This window comes from Ahaetulla prasina, chromosome 7 (genome assembly GCF_028640845.1).
Source record: "Ahaetulla prasina isolate Xishuangbanna chromosome 7, ASM2864084v1, whole genome shotgun sequence".
Classification (NCBI taxonomy): Eukaryota; Metazoa; Chordata; class Lepidosauria; order Squamata; family Colubridae; genus Ahaetulla; species Ahaetulla prasina.
Window position 1 is genome coordinate 35,280,813 of NC_080545.1, and position 19,575 is coordinate 35,300,387.

General features: G+C 38.9%; 1 protein-coding gene across 3 annotated transcripts; it reads left to right on the forward strand.

The window, feature by feature from the left end:
- Nucleotides 1–1,778: 1,778 nt before the first annotated feature.
- BMT2 (base methyltransferase of 25S rRNA 2 homolog) lies at nucleotides 1,779–18,874 on the forward strand. Of its 3 annotated transcripts, none has more exons than XM_058189736.1 (5): nucleotides 1,779–1,998; nucleotides 13,434–13,575; nucleotides 15,886–16,050; nucleotides 17,521–17,635; nucleotides 18,085–18,874. In XM_058189736.1, exons 1-5 carry the CDS (start codon nucleotides 1,866–1,868, stop codon nucleotides 18,712–18,714), a joined length of 1,185 nt encoding a protein of 394 aa, XP_058045719.1. In that variant the 5' UTR covers nucleotides 1,779–1,865; the 3' UTR covers nucleotides 18,715–18,874. The 3 variants fall into 3 exon arrangements, with proteins under 3 accessions (XP_058045719.1, XP_058045721.1, XP_058045720.1); XM_058189738.1 differs by lacking the exon at nucleotides 1,779–1,998 and adding an exon at nucleotides 2,041–2,200; XM_058189737.1 differs by lacking the exon at nucleotides 1,779–1,998 and adding an exon at nucleotides 12,931–13,261.
- Nucleotides 18,875–19,575: the final 701 nt, after the last annotated feature.

The following is a 19,575-nucleotide window of genomic DNA, read 5'->3' on the forward strand; positions in this document are numbered from 1 at the left end:
TAAAAATTGACACCTTCCTAGCAGTACAACACAGAACCCCCTGTGTAGCAACTGGCCGCAGCCCAGCAGAGCTACTGATGGGCAGGAAGCTTAGGTGCCCGTTAGACCGGTTAAACCCAAACTACACCCCAGACGGGTATAAAGGGACAAATGGTAAAACAAGAGAAATGACAGTGGGAAGTCCAGTATGGGCACACAATTACGGAGAAGGCCCAAATTGGGTAAAGGGGACAATCCTTGAAACAACCGGACCCAAATCGTATCGGGTAGAGATAGAGGATGGCCGGGTTTGGAAGCGCCACATAGACCAATTAAGAAAACGAACAACCAAAAGTCCAGAAACAGGCCCTGACTATCCAATGTTTGAATCCACAGCTGACTCAAACCCGGGGCAAACGCGGGACTTATCTGAGTTCGATGAGGTCCAGCGACACCAACCGGTCCCTCCTGAAGAAAGCAGGGACGATTCTGCAAATAATCCAGGGCCGGATGGCCTAGAGGAGGAGCTGAGAGGAACAAACAGTCCCTCCGGCCAGCTCGACTCACTCCCAGAGAATGAATTGCGCAGGTCCGAAAGAGTTAGGAGACGCCCAGTCTACTTGCGTGACTACGTAGAGAAATAAGATGTTAATTTGATGCAAATAGGGGTAAAATGTTTTCTGGGAGGGAAGGAGTGTAATGTATCTTTAAGAGTTTTGGAGGGAAATTAGAGCGGGAAATAGCACGTTGCTGATTGGCCGCTGCCTCCGACTGAACTGTATATAAAGAGGGGTTTTTCTGTTGTTCGCTGCTGGGTTCACTATAAACTAAAGAGCTGTTGTCACTCATCTGGTCTCCTGCCTCGTTATTGCCCGAATCTAACAAATATCATCTGTGGGCTGTTGTCAACAAGCATGCATATCTAGTCTTTGTATGTATGCTACCCAGTGTGCAAAAAAAGAGGGTGAGGGCCTAAAGGGGCTGTTGTATCCATCTATAATTTTGCAGATTTTCCTGTATTTTCAGAATTAATCTTTCCAATCAATAAAACCTTTCATTTTATTAAATTCTTTTACTGAAGAAACGAAGAATGAAGACTGAAATTTTCAGATTGGTCTATTTATTGCACCAATAGGCTTCTTTCATTTAAACAAAAGCCTGGTATTAATGCTTACTTCTTCAAAAATTTCCTCCCAAATTTGTGTTAGCCTAGGGCAGTGTTTCTCAATCTTGGCCACTTTAAAATGCATGGACTTCAGCTAAAGTTGAAAAACGCTGGTCTAAGGTCATCAAGAATCAGTCTGATAGGACCTTTTAAGATGCAGAAATGCTTTTATCAGCACAGTGACCATATATATATTGGAAAATTACAATTACCATATTACAAGCACAGTGACCATATTTTATTGGAAAAAATAAAAGATAAACCTGAAAAAGGGACAGAGGTTAAAAAGCTTTGCTTTACAATGGAAAATTCTAGAACAAAAAACAATAACACAGATGATTACATTAAATCTAAAGACACTTTTCTGAAATAAAAGATGTATGATTGCTTTAATTTATAAAGTAGATGCTTCCACAGTCTGTGAAGTGAGCTGTAGTTTACGACAGTTTAGGACCTTGCAATGAAACGCGTTAATCTTAAAAGGCTCTATGATCCTTGGATAAAGCTTGTCCACTCTTAAATTTAGACTCAAAAAGGCAGCAGCAGCAAAAGGCTTTCAGGCGTGAAGACTACACTTCCCAATAGGCATTGGGAACCCAATGATCACATGGCCCTTCCTATTCGCAAACCTACCCTGCCCGCCGTGTCATAAAGACAGCGGCCGCCGCTCCCCTCTGGGGAAACGGAAGGAGAGAGGTTGTGGAGCGCCTGTTCTACCACCATGGAGGTTGAGCGCGGGACTCCTATCCTGTTTCAGCCTCAGCCCCGAGAACAAGAGCGGAAACTGCAGCAGGAGAAGCTCTCCGGGGTGGTGAAGAGCGTTCATCGGCGCCTGCGCAAGAAATACCGGGAAGGTAAATAAGGCTCGGGTCGTAACTCACCCGTTCACTCCGCAGAGAGCGGATCTTTACCGCAGGATGAGGAAGAACGGAATTCAGGGCTGGATTCGCCCTCTTGTCTTGGCTCCCGATCGCTTTGGAAGGGATTTGGGCCTGGGCACCGCCCACCTTTCTTCTCTCGGTCCTGGGACTGAAGGCTAGGCAAAGGAGGAGGACGGTGGGCACTCAGTCTGTGCGGGGGAGGAAGTGGGCTGCGCCTCCTCTCGTGTAATGTGGAAAATGGTAAAAGAAAAACAACTCCATTAGCTTTGAAGGCAAGGAAGGCGTTATAGTTGAGAATTTCCGGTCAGAATTTAGCAGAAGGGCTTCACATTTCGTTCTATGAAGTGACTTACTCTTTTTTTTGTAAAGAATGGCATTAACCGCAATTGGTGAACCTTTTTAAAAAGAATTACTTGGCTACTTTTAGTAGAAGGTTCTTTTATGGTTGGCAAAATCAGAGTGCTTATGAAAAGAAGCAATGATGCAAAGATCTGGAAAGAGATTTGCTCGGAATATAAAAACTTGATTCAAGAGCATGTATATAAAATTATTGGGTTTCAAAAATACATGTATATAAGATTAGAATTCAAGATAGGGGTTCATATTTTATTGTGACAATCCGTTTTGGTTTATTTTAGCTGACAGTGGAATTGAGAGTAACACCTATCCTGTAAATTTGACTAAAATTTGTTATAAAAAGAGCCATTTATGCCAGAATTTTATGGAATAGTGGAACAAACTTTTGTACAGTTCATTTTTATTCTTTATCTCAGTGTATTTGAGCCTGAGTACTTGAAATAATAATGATTTAACTAACAAATTAGGATAATCTTTAAAGCAAAACAAAAGAATATTTTAACACCTATTATTCTCTTGAACAGATACTATAAAAATGAAATTTCTCATAGTTTCTAAAGTAGTCTTTAATAATCAATGGTCACCAATGGCCACCATAGTAACAGTGCATATTTACTTTGTAGATGTATTCAATTTTTAAAAAAAAGACTATTAGTAGTCTCAAGGTTGAAGTACTGCATCTGCTTTTCATGGGACAGCCCTTGGAAAGTTTCTCAAACGGTCCAGGCCCAGACCAGGGAAGAGTCAAGCAAACACACACAGGAAACACAGCAACTCAAAAATCCAGGTTTTACTTCTCACTCATAAGCTGGAGCCTTGGTACACATTAAGTATAATGTGCAAAGCAGTGCAAAGTCAAGGCTGGGAGCTCTAGCCTCCCAGCATTTTTTATAGCTCAAGGCCACACCTGCTGATCACCCAGCCACGCCTGCTGGCCATCCAGCATCCAGCTGTCTGTGGCTGACATCCGGGTGTGGGCCTGAGGCCACCGGTAGAGTCCTGGACCCCAGGGATGGATGCACAGAGACATGGGCAGCCGCAGGGTTGAACAGCTGACAGGTGGCCTCATTGCTTTGGGCATGAATGACCCAGCGCTGCTGTGCTAGCCATAGTCTTCATGCTCCCCACTGCCAGACGGCTGGCTGGAGTTGTCTTGATGTGCCCCACCATCACTGCCTGTCTGGCTGAGACAGTGCCTGGCTGTCTTTTGATGAACACCTGGCGGCCGTCGCCAGGAGGGCCTTTTACCAGGTTCGCCTGGTTCGCCAGTTGCGTCCCTTCCTTGATCGGGATGCCTTATGCACGGTCACTCACGCTCTGGTTACGTCTAGGCTGGATTATTGCAATGCTCTCTACATGGGGCTGCCCTTGAGGTGCACCCGGAGGCTGCAGCTAGTCCAGAATGCGGCTCTGTGAGTAATGTGAGGAGCCGCTCGTGGCCCCCACGTGACATCGCTGCTCCGTAGCTTGCACTGGCTTCCTGTGGTCTTTCGGGTGCGCTTCAAGATTTTGGTAACTATCTTTAAAGCGCTCCATGGCTTAGGACCCGGGTACTTACGAGACCGCCTGCTGTTATCTTTTGCCTCCCACCGACCCGTACGCTCACACAGAGAGGGTCTCCTCAGTGCCGTCCGCCAAACAGTGTCGGCTGGCGGCCCCAGGAGTAGGGCCTTCTCTGTGGGGGCAGTGGCGCCTGGAACGAACTTCCCCGGTCTCGTCAAGTGCCCGATCTTGGACCTTCCGTCGTGAGCTCAAAACATATTTATTCATTAAAGCGGGACTGGCATAATTAGTGATGTATTTTAATTGGGTTTTTAATATTTTTTAACTTTTTAATTTAAATTTTAATAATCGGCCTTTAAAATTTGCTCTTTTTAATTGTTGTTTTAAACTGTATATATCTTTGTTTTTACTTTGGCTGTACACCACCCTGAGTCCTTCGGGAGAAGGGCGGTATAAAAATTTAATAAAATAAATAAATAAATAAATAAATAAACTGCCACAGCTGAAGAACGCTCAGCTGACGATTGGCTGGTCTGCGCTGTCCCAGCGTGTGCCTTTGCAGCTCCTCTCGCAATGCCCGCCAGCGAAAGAAACTGCGTGTCGTGTGTCCCCCCCCGTCCGTCCCCCCCCAGGTATGGCAAGCCCTGGAGTGGGACTCGGCAAACACTCTGCAAATTGCCATTGGCTCAGAATGTGATACATAAGTGGGGAGGAACTTCAACAATTGCACTGGTTAGTTGCTTTTTGAGCCCAATTTAAGGTACATATTAGAACAGCCTGAGGTGGTTGTTGTTTTTTTAATTTGAATTTATATCCCGCCCTTCTCCAAAGACTCAGGGCAGCTTACATTGTGTTAAGCAATAGTCTTCATCCATTTGTATATTATATACAAAGTCAACTTTTATTGCCCCCAACAATCTGGCTCCTCATTTTACCTACCTTATAAAGGATGGAAGGCTGACTCAACCTTGGGCCTGGTGGGACTTGAACTTGCAGTAATTGCAAGCAGCTGTGTTAATAACAGATTGCTTAGTCTGTTGAGCCACCAGAGGTTCCTGCTACAGATTTTAGGGTTACATTATGGATTAATTGTTATTGAATGAGGCTGTCCTTAATGTTTAGGAGCCAATTTAAAACCACTATTTTAGTCAGGTTTTGAGGAATTTTTATATTGATATTTTAAATTTTGTTGTTAGTTGCGAAGTCGTGTCCAACCCATTGCGACCTCATGGACAATGTTCCTCCAGGCTTTCCTGTCCTCTACCATCTTCTGGAGTCTATTTAAGCTCACGTCTACTGCCTCAGTGACTTCATCCAGCCACCTCATTCGCAATCTTTTGTTCTCAGTCTGTCCTCTTTTGTCCTCAATCTTTCCCAGCATTAGGCCTGTGAGTCCTTCCTTCTCATTAGGTGACCAAAGTATTTCAGTTTGATCTTCAGGATTTGCCTTCTAAAGAGCAGACAAGGTTGATCTCCTCTGGGACTGACTGATTTGATCACCTTGCAGTCCAAGGGACTCGCAGGAGTCTTCTCCAGCACCATAGTTCAAAGGCCTTAATTCTTTGACGCTCAGTCTTTCTTATAGTCCAACTTTCACAGCCGTACATTGCAACCTGGAAAACCATAGCCTTGACTATACGCACTTTTGTAGCTTTAATTAATTGTCTTGTTTTAATTGCAAATGCCTTAGAGTCACTAGGGATGGTAACAAGTACATGATTACATCAAATAAATATCACTCACAATTTAAGAAACCTTTAGAAACAATCATAGTCAGTGTATTTGCAGTGATAGGACTCTGTCAGGATGAAGATGAGCGAAATCTTCTAAGCTACTTGAAAAACTGATTATTAGATAACTTACTGGTATTTATTTTAGCTGATTTCCTAGATGTTTATTCAGTTGTATCTGAAAAATAATCCCACAATTTAAAATATATTGGCCTTGTGGTTTTAGTCTTAATTTATTATCTTCTGTCATTGTTTTATATTGTTTGCTTCTTATATGTTTTAAAAGAGAAACGATAATATTGGGGTGGACATGATTTGTACTTGTTAATAGTTTATTATACTAGTTGTAAAACTGCTAGGTTGATTATTAATGTAGAGGCTTTTACGAGGTTACTCAAAACTAAACCTCATTTAATTCAGTAGGCATAATGCAAAATGAGTTTTCAATTAGATAATTGATCTGTAAGCACAAATAGAACAAGTTTAAGGTTAAATTATATGTAAACCCTTAGCAGCAAAAGTTTGTATACATATATCTGCTCTACACAGAAATATATACTAGTTTTTACTTTACTAAAATATGAGTAAATATTAAACATGCAATAGTTTTGGCCTATAAGGAGGAATTATTATTATATGACTTCGATCTTGAAACCAATTTAATAAGTTCTGGAATTTCATACTAAAATAAGATTCTTTTTGTTTTTCTTTCCCATGTTAGAAGCAGAAATCTAAAATTTAAAGATGGTTTTTGATTACTAATTGAACTAAAGCATTCAGAACTTATTTGCATTTGATGGATTAAATGAAAGTTATAAAATATAATCAGAGTTGGTCAAGATTAAATAAATTTTAGGGTTGTGTAAATATTACCCATTATGTTTTCTTTTGAATAACTCTGGAAAGTCACTAAAGGGAGTGCTTAAAGCCTTCTGATATCCATTGGCCAGTCTCTCTCTCCCCCCACCCCCATCCCTGAACATTTCCTTTCCTCACTGATAATCAGTAACAAGCTGATTGTCAGTATATGTGGACAGGCAGTGAGTGAGTTCTGGCCAGCTGATTTGCTACATGCATAGAGGCAGATCTATAGTGGTGAGTAGGCTCTGACAGCTGAGCGCTATACACTTGAGATTTCTGACAGCCTGCTTGGCACCTCAGCCTCTCCTCCCTATATTCATTAATGATTAGTTTGCCAGAACAGAGCCTGCTTGCCACCTCAGCATCTGCCTTAAATGGTAATTATATATTTAATTGTGTTTTATATGCTTTGGTGCAAAATTTACATATACAATTATTATTTTACTCATTCAAAACATGAACTCAGTGAAAACAGAGGGAGAAGAGGTTTATTTAATTTGATGTTCCCCATGCTTTATGAACATTTTCAGAAAATTTGACAAACATTCCTTGGTATAAATAATCATGTATACTATTAAATATAATATTTAGTTGCTTAAATTAGCAATAACTATAACTTCAAGTAACTATAAAGCATTTCCTTAGAAGTACCCGTGTTTCCCCAAAAATAAGATCTGATCTTATTTTCTTTTGGGCCCCAAATAAACACTAGGTCTTATTTAGGGGGATGTCTTACCCTCTGACCTTAGTACCACTGCAGCCAGGCCTCCCTGTGCCCCGACACCTGTTACGCCACTGCCTGACTTCTGTGGCCACTCACAGCCAGATGCCATGTGGCTTGTCAACCAGTGCCATCGCTCGCAGCAAGAGGCTGCGTGGTATGTTGTGTTGTTGCACACACAAGCACCAGCACCAGCGCAACAAGCTACATGGCATCCTGCTGTGAGTGATGGCACGAGTACGTCGAGCCTCATGGTGTTTCACAAGCTGTGGCACTGGTGCAACGAGCCTCACAGCATCCTGCCGCAAACAGTGGCAGTGACACAATATGCCATGTGGCATCTGGCTACAATAGGCCGCAAAAGTCAGGCAGTGGTGCGACAGTTATCGGGGAATGGGAGGCCTGGCTGCAGCGGTCCTAAAGTAAGCAGGTGCGTGGGGCTGCTCCACCCCACCCCTGCCCTAGCTTGATTTTTATGGATGCACCTTGCCCCACCTCATATTTATTATTTATTTATTTATTTATTCAATTTGTATACCGCCCTTCTCCCGAAGGACTCAGGGCGGTTCACAGCCAATAAAAATACAAAAAATACATATAACACAAGTTAAAAACAGTATAAAAAACTAATTCAATATATGGCCTAAAAATTGGAATAAGATTAAAAACCCCATTTAAAAACTACATTTAAGCTAGCCCTGCGCACTGGAACAAAAGCATCTTGTCATTTCTATCCAGTAATTGTACAATTAGGTAAATTTCGGATATACTTATTTTAGGACCACATCTTTGGAAGTAGAAGTTATACAATTTTATAGAATATTTTTCGTACAGATATTTGTTATAAAGTCAACCTTGTTATATATAATCTGCTCTAAGCCTCTCTGATATTTATTACTGATCCTGAGATTCTAATGCAGGGCTACCATATCAGGGCTGTGACAACTGTGCTTTCTGTATCTATTTTTTGTCATCTAGCAGTCACCTGGACTTTTTGCAGATCAGATCTGGGAGGCCTATGCTAATGCAAAAAAACTTAAATCAGAAAGAGAAGTTATCTCATCTTGTTTTTTGACAATACTTTTAGTTCTACAAGCCTGAGGCAGAACTGAGAATGGAAAAATTCAGTTCTGTAACCTATTTAATAACCTGAGGAGGTAAGTATAGCTTCTTAACTGCAGACATATTACTTAACAGAGTTGGAAGGGACCTTTTAGGTCATCTAGGACCCAGATTGTTGGGGGGGCAATAAGTTGACTTTGTAAATATACAGATAGAATGAGACTATTGCCTTACACACTGTAAGCCGCCCTGAGTCTTCGGAGAAGGGCGGGATATAAATGTAAATTTTAAAAAAAAATAGTCCAAACCCCGGCCCAAGCAGGAGACTCTACACCATTTCTGACAAATGGCAGTCCAATCTTTTCTTGAAAGCCTCCAGTGATGAAGCTCCCACAATTTCCAAAGGCAAGCTATTCCATTGGTTAATTGTTCTCACTGTCAAAAAATTTCTCCTTATTTCTAGGTTGAATCTCTCCTTGATCAGTTTCCATCCATTATTCCTTGTCTGCCCTTCAAGTGCTTTGGAAAATAGCTTGACCCCCTTCCTTTCTGTGGCAGCCCCTCAAATATTGGAACATGCTACCATGTCTCCTCTGGTCCTTGTCTTCACTAGACTAGCCATGTCCAGTTCCTGTAACCATTCATCATATGTGTTAGCCTCCAGTCCTCTAATCATCTTGGTTGTTCTTCCCTGCACTCTTTCTAGAGTCTCAACATCTTTTTTATAGTGTGACCAAAACTGGATGCATGGTTTTACTAAGGCTTTATAGAGTGGTATTAGGACCTCACTTGATCATGATTGTATCCCTCTTGTTAATGTAATTTAGGATTGCATTGGGTTTTATGGCTGCCGCTGCAGACTGTTGGCTCATATTTAGCTGGTTGTCCACTAAGACTCCAAGATCCTTCTCACAGTTACTGCTATTAAGCCTGGTTTCAACCAGTCTGTACTTTTATTTTTTCTTGCCTTAAGTGTAAGATTTTACTTTTCTCTACATTGAATTTCATTTTGTTAGATCAGGCCCAGTGTTCAAGTCTGTCAAGATCCATCTAGATCTTGAGCCTACCATCTAGGGTGGTGGCTATTCCTGCTATCATCCGCAAATTTGGTAAGTTCCCCTTCTATTCCCTCATCTAAGTCATTTATGAAGATATTGAAGAGTACTGGGCCTAAGACAGAACCTTGTGGTACCCCACTGCTTACTTCCCTCCATGTAGACTTAGTACCATTAAGGACTACTCGTTGAGTATGGTTTGTCAGCCAGTTATGAATCCATCTGATGATGATGCTATCTATTCCATTTTTTTCTAGCTTACCAAGCTTACGGTCTACTTTGTTGAATGCCTTGATGAAGTCTATATTATGTCCACAGTATTTAACTGGTCTAGTAATTTAATCACTTGTGTTGAAGAATGAAATAAGATTGGTTTGGCATGACCTGTTTTTAACAAACCTGTGCTGACTTCTAATTATTACTTTACTTGTTTCTAGATGTTGGCAGATCTGTTGTTTTTTCCAGTATCTTTTATCTTTTCCAGTATCTTCTTGGGCATTGATATTAGGCTGATTGGTCTGTAGTTTCCTGGGTCTGTTTTTTTTCCCTTTTTTGAAGATGGGAACCACATCAGCTCTTTTCCAGTCCTCTGGTAGTTCCCCAGTGCGCCAGGATTTTTGGAAGATGTGGTACAATGGTTCTGAGATGACATCTGCCAGCTCCTTTAGAACTTTGGGATGTAATCCATCAGGTTCTGGTGATTTGTATTCATCAAGATCAGACAGGTTCTCCTTCCTTTTTTTTGCTTATTTTAACTTTTATTTCTAGTCTGTCTTTTACAGTTATGTTTTTGGTAGGTTAGACTATTGGGGTTTTTTGAAGATGGAAACCACATCACCTCTTTTCCAGTCCTCTGGTAGTTCCCCAGTGCGCCAGGATTTTTGAAAGATGTGGTGCAATGGTTCTGAGATGACATCTGCCAGCTCCTTTAGAACTCTGGGATGTAATCCATCAGGTTCTGGTGATTTGTATTCATCAAGATCAGACAGGTTCTCCTTCCTTTTTTTTGCTTATTTTAACTTTTATTTCTAGTCTGTCTTTTACAGTTATGTTTTTGGTAGGTTAGACTATTGGGGTTTTTTTGCGTGAAGACCAATGCAAAGAATGAGTTATAGAGCTCTGCTTTCTCTCTGTTACTGTTACTTGCTAGTTTTAGCTCCCTCTATCACTTCTTCTCTGTTTGTAAGAATTAAATCCAACATGGCTCTGTCCCTCTAGTTCCCTCCTCTACCTTTTGGACAACAAAGTTGTCAGCTAGGTTGGTTAGGAATTATTTATTTTTTATTAATAGGAATTATATATTATTGATTATTTCTCTGCCATCATTGCATCTTCAGAAAAGAACCCAACACAACTTTTGGATGGTAGGTTGCTGTTTAAATTTAGTCCTGAGGCAGATTCAGCATATCATTTAGCAGTCTACTGTAACAAATTTTGAAGATAAAATCTGCTCTAAATTGGCCCACATGATTGCTGCACATAAGTTTATGTGAGCATGAACTAATTTGTTATTGTGGCCAGATTGTTATTGTTAGGGAGGATAAGCAAGCTTCCTTTTATCTAACACGGGTTATCTTCAGCAAAGCTGAGGAATTCTGGGAGTTGAAATCCACAAGTCTTAAAGTTGCCAAGTTTGGACACCCCTGATCTAACTGTTTGCCCAGTATGAATGTTAAGTTCTAGCAGTGACAGTCTAACATGGCTATGTTTTTTTAAAACTTTAGGGTCACAAGAATGACAATTATTGATTTCTATTTGGCTTCATTGTGCAACCTCACAGGGTTTTTTTTTTCTTCCTTCAGTATTTCTATAAAACCACTTAGGTATGGTAGTTCAGTTATTTGGTATCAGTATTCTTATTTCCTCTTCCCATCTTAATCAGGGGAGATTGTGCAGGTGTATAGCAGCTGTCTGAAGACCAGGAAAGTGGGTGCAGCTAGGAAACTGAAGCTGAATTCATATGGAACACTATGAATAGATAGTTCTGAGGCCTGGGAATTAAGCTGCCTTTACTGCTTTTGAAGCACCAGGTGTAATTCAAGTTATTAATTGTCATCTACAATCAGCGGCCCCCAACTTTTTGGGCACCAGGGACTGCTTTCGTGGAGGATTGTTTTTCCACAAACGGGGGTTGGTATGGTTTCCTGCACTGTCTGGATCCTATGCGTGTGTGGATGGGGGTTCACTCACTTGTACAGTCTGGTTCCTGGCAGGCTGTGGACCAGGAGTTGGGGACCCCTGCTTTAAATATTTGAGGAATCAAATATGTTTTAAAAATTTCTCTCCCGATATCACCCAACTCCTGCATTAAAATCCATTAGAAAGGCCCAATTTTTCTTTTCACTAAAAGGTTCAATTCACAGTGTTATGATAAGGGCCTTCAAGATGGCAATTCCCAACTATAAAAATTGTTCCTATGTCTCCATACTGTTCTTTTAATCAATAGCTGAAGTCATGCCTATATAGTTGGCTGTTTTTACTGAACAATTGCTTCAGCTTCTTAGATTTTTTAATGAACTTTAATTTGCATGCTTAACTTTTTAAATAATGTTTTGTTTTATTCTTTTGAATGCTACATGGACCTCACTGGGGAAATATATAAAAATCTAAATAATACTTCCTTTTAAGTGAACCTTGTGTGTGTGCGTGTGTGAGAGATGATTTTTTCACACACACAGACACAGTTTTCACACACTGTTCAGTGGAACCAGTTGTTTTGTGATGTTCCTCCTTTGTTAAGTCAGCCAATTTTGGTTGGTTGCAGGTGAAGACCAAATAGAGCTGTAGCAATCTGCCAAGTTATTTGTGAATGCCTTGAAATGACAAGCTCCAGATCTCAGGCCTGAGCAATAGTGCCTTAGCTGAGCCTGAGATTTTACACCCTTGCTATACAATCTTCAGTGTCAATTGTGCCGCTGTGATGAGAAATTTCAAGAAATGGTGGTTGGCGTAATAGTTCGTTGTGTTAATAATTTGGTATTTATTTATTTATTTATTGCATTTGTATACCGTCCTTCTCCCGAAGGACTCAGGGCGGTTAACAGCCAATTTAAAAAATACAATAAATACACATTAAAAACAGACTAAAAATTTATATAAATAATGGCCAAAATATTAAAAAACTAACTAATACAAAAAACTAAAACCCCATTTAAAATTACTTAATCAGGCTAGCCCAGCTCGATGGAATAAAAGAGTCTTCAGCTCACGGCGGAAGGTCCGAAGGTCAGGGAGTTGGCAAAGCCCCAGAGGCAGCTCTTTCCAGAGGGCAGGAGCCCCCACAGAGAAGGCCCTACCCCTGGGGGTCGCCAGTCGACATTGTTTCACCGACGGCACCCCAAGGAGGCCCTCCCTGTGGGAGCGCACAGGTCGAAGGGAGGCTGTTTGTGGCAGAAGGCGGTCCCATAAATAGCCCGGTCCTAAGCCATGGAGTGCTTTAAAGGTGGTAACCAACACCTTGAATTGCACCCGAAAGACCACCGGAAGCCAGTGCAGCCCACGCAGGAGCAGTGTTATATGGGAGCCACGAGGTGCTCCCTCTATCACCCGCGCGGCTGCATTCTGGACCAGTTGGAGCTTCCGGGTGCTCTTCAAGGGGAGCCCCATATAGAGAGCATTGCAGTAGTCCAGGCGAGATGTAACGAGGGCATGGGTGACTGTGCGCAGAGAAACCCGGTCCAGAAAGGGACACAACTGGCGGATCAGGCGGACCTGATAGAAGGTATGTGCAGTTTGCCTGCTAAGACAAAAAAAATCAAGTAAATGTTTTTGATTAGGTAATTACAAATCTTTTACCAAGCATGGGAAGGAAACGTGAAGGAATGACTTCTATTTTTAAAAATACTTCACTTCAGAAATCGTGGCACAAAATGTTTCAGGCATGAACAACATCAGATGGAAAGAGCTTTTTATTGCTGATGTCCTAATGGATATATTCCTATCTTCAGGTAAGCCTGAGAAGGAGTAGAATTGTGTGGATCAGTTGTTTTATAACATCACATTACACAGTGGGTTTTGTTGGGTAGAAAATATATAGGAATATATTGTAGCCTACTTGATTTCTTTTACAGTGAAGTTTTAATAGCTGCTTTCATATTATGTGTGTGTATTTTTGTTTAGTGGGTGACTTTGATAAAATATGGCGTGAACATTGTGAGGATGAAGAAACACTCTGTGAATATGCTGAGGCAATGAAAAACTTGGCAGATAATCACTGGGCTAAAACTTGTGAAGGAGAAGGTCGAATTGAATGGTGCTGCAGGTAAATCTTTATATAGTCTAAGGAAAGAAAATGTAGAATATTAAAAATGTTTCTCAGGCTTTTTGGAAGATAGCTGGAGTACTATACATTTCCAGTTTTAAAAGATGTGTTTTGCAGTCTGAGTATATGGAAAAGATGCTTGAAGAGCTCCAACCATCCACCTATACTCTTAACCTATGCCTATCTTGATTATTTCTAATCATTCTGCAAGTGATGGCTGAATGGGTCCAAAAGGTTATCAGTGTCTAAAAGGAAAAAAAAAACCAGTGAAGTAGATATTTGCGAGACATTTTTGAGAAAAGCTTCATTGGACTTAAATGTTAATAGCAACTACCAACCAACTATGAATTTTCTGTTTTTAGCCTAAGTATAGCAACCAAATGATGATAATCCAGTTCCAGGTATTGAATAAAACATTGTCTTTACCAGAAGTAAACTGTAAAAACTTGATGCCCACCACCAGTTTTTTTAACTACATTGTCCCAATTCTTGGCTTTTGTACTTGCTTGAGAGTTGAAATTCTAAATATGTAGAGAGTTTCAATCTGAAACAAACCTGATCAAAACTCTGTAGTATGTATTAGGTTTAAGTTCTGCTCAAAACAAAACTTAATATAAAAATCTGTATTCAAAGAAAGATTGAGTGTTAGGATGAAAGCCAGTTTGGTATAGTGGTTAAATCACCCAGCTAAAAAATGGGAGACTTGAGTTCTAGTCACGCCTTAGCCACAAAAGGCAGGGGGGTGACCTTGAGCCAGTCAGTCTTAGTCCAAATCACCCCCAATGTTGTGGGGAAAATAGGAGGAGGATGTGTGTATATATATATATATATATATATAAATAAATATTATATATTTATAATTAATATAATTATACACACACACACACACACACACACACACACACATATATATGTAGGTCTTTGGTTATTCGGGTTTTCTCCCGCGTAAAATTGGAAGTGTCTTGGCGACGTTTCGATGAAGTCTCATTTGTCATCTTCAGGCTTCAGTTTTGTGCTTCTGGGAGCAATGTGTGATTGCAGCTGTTTCTTCCTTTCACATTGCTCCCAGAAGCACGAAGCTGAAGCCTGAAGATGCATGCAAATACATGCAAACACCCGCGAAAACCTCAGAAATTTTTTTTTATATATATATAAATAAAATATATATATATATATATATATAAAAATATATAAATAAAAGTGATCCAAATAAATAAAGTTGATTTTTGTAACCTTTTGGCTGCTTTAAGTACCAATGACTATAATATCCTATTAACCCAGTTGTGTGGATTAGGACTGAAAGTCATGAGGATCCAGTTTTATTTGCAAATTTGGTTTCAAAAATAATTTGGAGCTTGTGCATTAATTACCCTGTGGCACTGAACCTGTAAAGTCTCACAGAATCCCATACAATATGCTTTCATGCTTTCTAATGTGTATATAAAGCCATTAGTGATCCTACTTTATGAGCTCTGTGGCATAGAAACAGGAATTTTGTAAAGGTAGTTTTCAATTTACAACCACAATTGGGACCAGAATTTCTGTTGCAAGCAAGGCAGTTAAAAGAGTCGTGCCCAGTTTAATGACCTTTTTTGGCACAGTTGTTAAGCAAATAACTACAGTTGTTAAGTGATTCAATCAGCCTTTAAGGAAATCTGGCTTCTTCAATTGCCTTTGCTGGAAGCTGGCTGGGAAAGTTGCAAATGGTGATCATATGGCCTCAGGATGCTGCAATTATTGTAAATTACTGCTGGTTGCCAGGTACCTGAACTGTGATCATGTGATTATGGGAATGCTATGACAGTCATAAGTGCAAGGACTGGTTGTAACTCACTTTTTTCACTGTCATAGTAATTTTGATCACTAAATGTACAGTTGTAAGATGAGAACTACCTATAATCTAACTTGGAATCATATTAAAGAACTGACAGTTTAATCGTTTTTAATTCCTAGATGACTTAAGAAATATACTGTAAGTGTTCCCCCAGAAAGAGTAATTTGCTATAGAAAATAGTGCTGAAGATGTATAGGGAAGAAAAATAATAAAGAATAAAAGGGGGAAAATAATGAGGTCCATACAACAGTACTACAGTACTGCATGAGTCACTGAAAGAATTGTACAATGCTGAACAGTTTCTGTGGTTATTTTAGCATTTAGCTTAAATCTAATTGTTAATTTTATATGCATTTTGATGAAGTATAATTAAATTACACTACTGTAATATGGAATAATTATAGTGTTTTAAATCATGGGTGTAATAGGCATGTTTGTTTGTTTTTTAAAAAGCTATCTGCCTTTCTTTCCTTAAGTGTATCCCGGGAATATTTTCATAATGGTGGAAAACGGAAAGCACTGGAAAAAGATGAGAAAAGAGCAGTTCTTGCTACTAAAAGCATTCAAACTATCAGCATTCATGCAAGTTCAAAAATGGAGGTTTCTACTCATAAGTCAATCCATAGTTCTGTAATAGATGAGTAAGTGTCTAATTGTGATGTGATTATGAATAGGAAGTTAATTTTTGTAATATACTTTGAATTTGTTAACTCAGATAAATAAAACTTTTGAACCCTACTGTGCTTAATACATTAGTTAATTGTGTGATCTAGATTTCCTGTTTAAAACCAGTGTGATTTAAATGCTTAGCTTTGGTTGGTTTATATCTTCTCATAAAGCATATACAACATTCTTATACAACCATTTACTCTTTCTTATTAGCAATAGGTTTTATGGCTCTCTAACAACAATAAAAATATTACCATTGTCAACTCATTTGTGTTTTAAATGTTGTACGTTGATGAATGTATCTTTTCTTTTATGTACACTGAGAGCATATGCACCAAGACAAATTCCTTGTGTGTCCAATCACACTTGGCCAATAAAAATTCTATTCTATTCTATTCTATTCTATTCTATTCTAAAGGTTTCAGAGTTCATTGGGAAAATATGACAATTAAACTGTTACTAATAGATTAAGTACCTCTTTCATATAGCATGGCTAAATGTATAGAATTAAAATATTCTGAAGTAAGCAGCCAATTTAGATGAAAAATACAGAATAGGCTTTTTTGTTAGAACTTGTATAATCACAATAGGCATTTATGTAGCTAAGCAAAAGCTTCTTATATTAGAACTTCAAAAAAACAGATTTTCTTGTTACATACCATGTTTCCCCAAAAATACAACCTACTCAGAAAGTAATTCCTAGCTTGATTTTTTACATGTGCGCCCACTATAAGCCCTACCCCCAAAATAAGCCCTAATTAAGACCTCGCCCACTCCAGGGTACACAGGTAAAAATTAAGCTAGGGTGGGATGGGTGGTAGAGCTGCCCTACTACTTACCTTCGGACAGTTACAGCCAGGCCTCACACACCCTTGCCCATTTTTTTCTGCAGCCGGCAAGGCTTTCCTGAAGGCCTCTCTAGACGATAACAGAGCTCCAGATCAATCCAGAGCTCTGTTATCGGCTAGAGAAGCCTTCAGGAAAGTCTTGCCGGACAAAGAAGTTCCTGAAGGCCTCCAATAGTAAAAAACAGGCTGGGGGCAATGCGTGCAAATGAGATGAGTCAGTGGGTGACCCCCAAAAAATAAGACCTGGTGCCTTTTTTGGTGGAAAAAATATAAGACAGGTTCTTATTTTTGGGGAAACACGGTACATAGTTGCTAAATTGGGGGCCATGTTGCCAAGTATGTATGTCATGAGCCAGAAGTTCACTGAATCTTCCATATCTTTCAAAAATTGGCATGTTTAATCTGTTGTTTAAATAAAAAACCAGTTCAAGCATTACCTTATTGATTACCTGAAAGATTAAAAAGAAAAATATTTTATGCAAAACTCACTCATTAATTCTGAAACTGCAACATATTTACTATTTTAAATAGAATTTCCATGATTAAGATTGTGGGGATTCTGAAGGAGATTTATATATTTTTTCTTCCACTTAGATTGCTACATTCTTCAGGAAAGATAAGATTACTTGATGTTGGCAGCTGTTTTAATCCATTTTTGAAGTTTGAAGAGTTTTTGACTGTTGGTATTGATATTGTCCCAGCTGTTGAGGTATGAAATATTAACAATCCAAAACATAAAATGTATTATTTATTCAATGATTGCTAATCTTAGAATTCCCTTTTGATTAATATCTGCTAGTATAGTTTTTAGGTTGAAAATGAATATGTTAATAAATAGTTAAGTCCAAAGTATGGACACATACTTTGGACACACTATACACTTCAGCTTTACTAGAGTATATCTAAAGCCATTATTTAAGTTATAGTGTGGTTAAAGCTTGAATACTCTGTGATGTGCCATATAGTTGGATTTAACTACACACCTACATTACCTGAAACCAATGCAGGCTTAATTTAAAAAATATTATACCCCAATAAAAATGTAATTAATTGATCAATGAAAAATTCTATTATTGATTTTAAGAACTATTTAACTTGAGTTATCATCTTATTTACTTGTATACCAAATATTTCATTGCATCTATATTTCTTCCGCAGAGTGTCTACAAATGTGACTTTTTAAACCTTCAGATTCATCAGCCTCTTCAACTTGCACAGGATGCCATTGATGCTTTTTTGAAACAGCTTAAGAATCCTATTGATTCCCTGCCCGGAGAACTATTTCATGTTGTGGTCTTTTCCCTCCTCCTTTCTTATTTCCCTTCACCCTATCAGCGATGGATATGTTGTAAAAAGGCCCATGAACTACTTGTATTAAATGGATTGCTCCTTATTATCACTCCTGACTCTTCCCATCAGAATCGCCATGCTATAATGATGAAAAGCTGGAAAATTGCTATAGAATCTTTAGGGTTTAAACGTTTTAAATATTCAAAGTTTTCTCATATGCATTTGATGGCCTTTAGGAAAATCTCACTCAAAACAACAAGCGACTTAGTGAGCAGGAACTACCCAGGGATGCTATACATTCCCCAGGATTTTAGCACTGTGGAAGAGGAGGAATTTTCTAATAATTCCTGCTATATCCGATCAGATGTTGAAGATGAACAACTGGCCTGTAGCTTCATGGAGCTTCCAGATGCTCCTTATGATTCAGACTCTGGAGAAAGCCAGGCTAGCTCGATACCCTTCTATGAACTAGAAGATCCTATATTGCTTCTAAGTTAATGTAACAATTAAAATCTGCTTCAGAGTTCAAATTCCCTTTCCCATAAAACTAATTCTGCTAAATTGCCATCTATTCTGCACATGAAGCATTTACAAAAAGGAACTGCTAAAGTTTTTGAAAACTATTGCTATTTTTTGTACTAATAAATTTTAAAATGTATTCTTGTATTGAAAAATTAATGTGTGTTTTATGCAGAATGGCTCATGCCATAGCATGAACAGAGTTTACTTAGTAATATTCTAGAAAGTTACCATTCCCTTCCAGTGCTGTGAACTGTGATTATGCATTCTATGATGATGTGCCCTGGTTTGATACTTTTAATGCTTTTGATTGAGATTCGTGATAGCATTTCTCAGAGGTTTGCACAAAATAGACCATTTGCACTGTTAAATGTCTAAGAAATATGTTTAGAAAGCTTTGTTAGGCTTGAACATGAACAAAAGTTTTGTTTGAGTTAATATTGATCTGGTGAGTGAAAATAACTCCAAAATGACTTCACTTAAGTTGTATTTGCAACTGGAGCACTTTCACAAAATACAGATTCTGTTACTGTTCAATTCAGTGAATAATACACCTAAGCTTAAACAGGGTTTTGTTTTTTTTAAGTTACCACACAACTTGTGTATTCATGCAATTGTTTCAATTTCACTGCTTTACCAAATGTTTTTAATCAAACTAATATATAAACTTTTTATATATAAACATACATAAACATTTTAAGGAATGGAAGAAAATAGAAGATTGTTGCTTAATTCTCTGTCTAGATGCCAGGTTAGATAGCTAATCTTCATATGAAGATATGAAGTTCAAAAATTAAGATTAATTTCATTCATTCTAGTTAAAAATGAATGATAATAGAT

Bases quoted from the DNA above. Each gene is read 5' to 3' on its own strand.
- BMT2 (XM_058189736.1), top strand. From the start codon at position 1,866: ATGGAGGTTGAGCGCGGGACTCCTATCCTGTTTCAGCCTCAGCCCCGA. The intron at 16,051-17,520 runs GTAAGTGTCTAA...TCTTCCACTTAG, and splicing joins CATAGTTCTGTAATAGATGA to ATTGCTACATTCTTCAGGAA. The intron at 17,636-18,084 runs GTATGAAATATT...TTTCTTCCGCAG, and splicing joins ATATTGTCCCAGCTGTTGAG to AGTGTCTACAAATGTGACTT.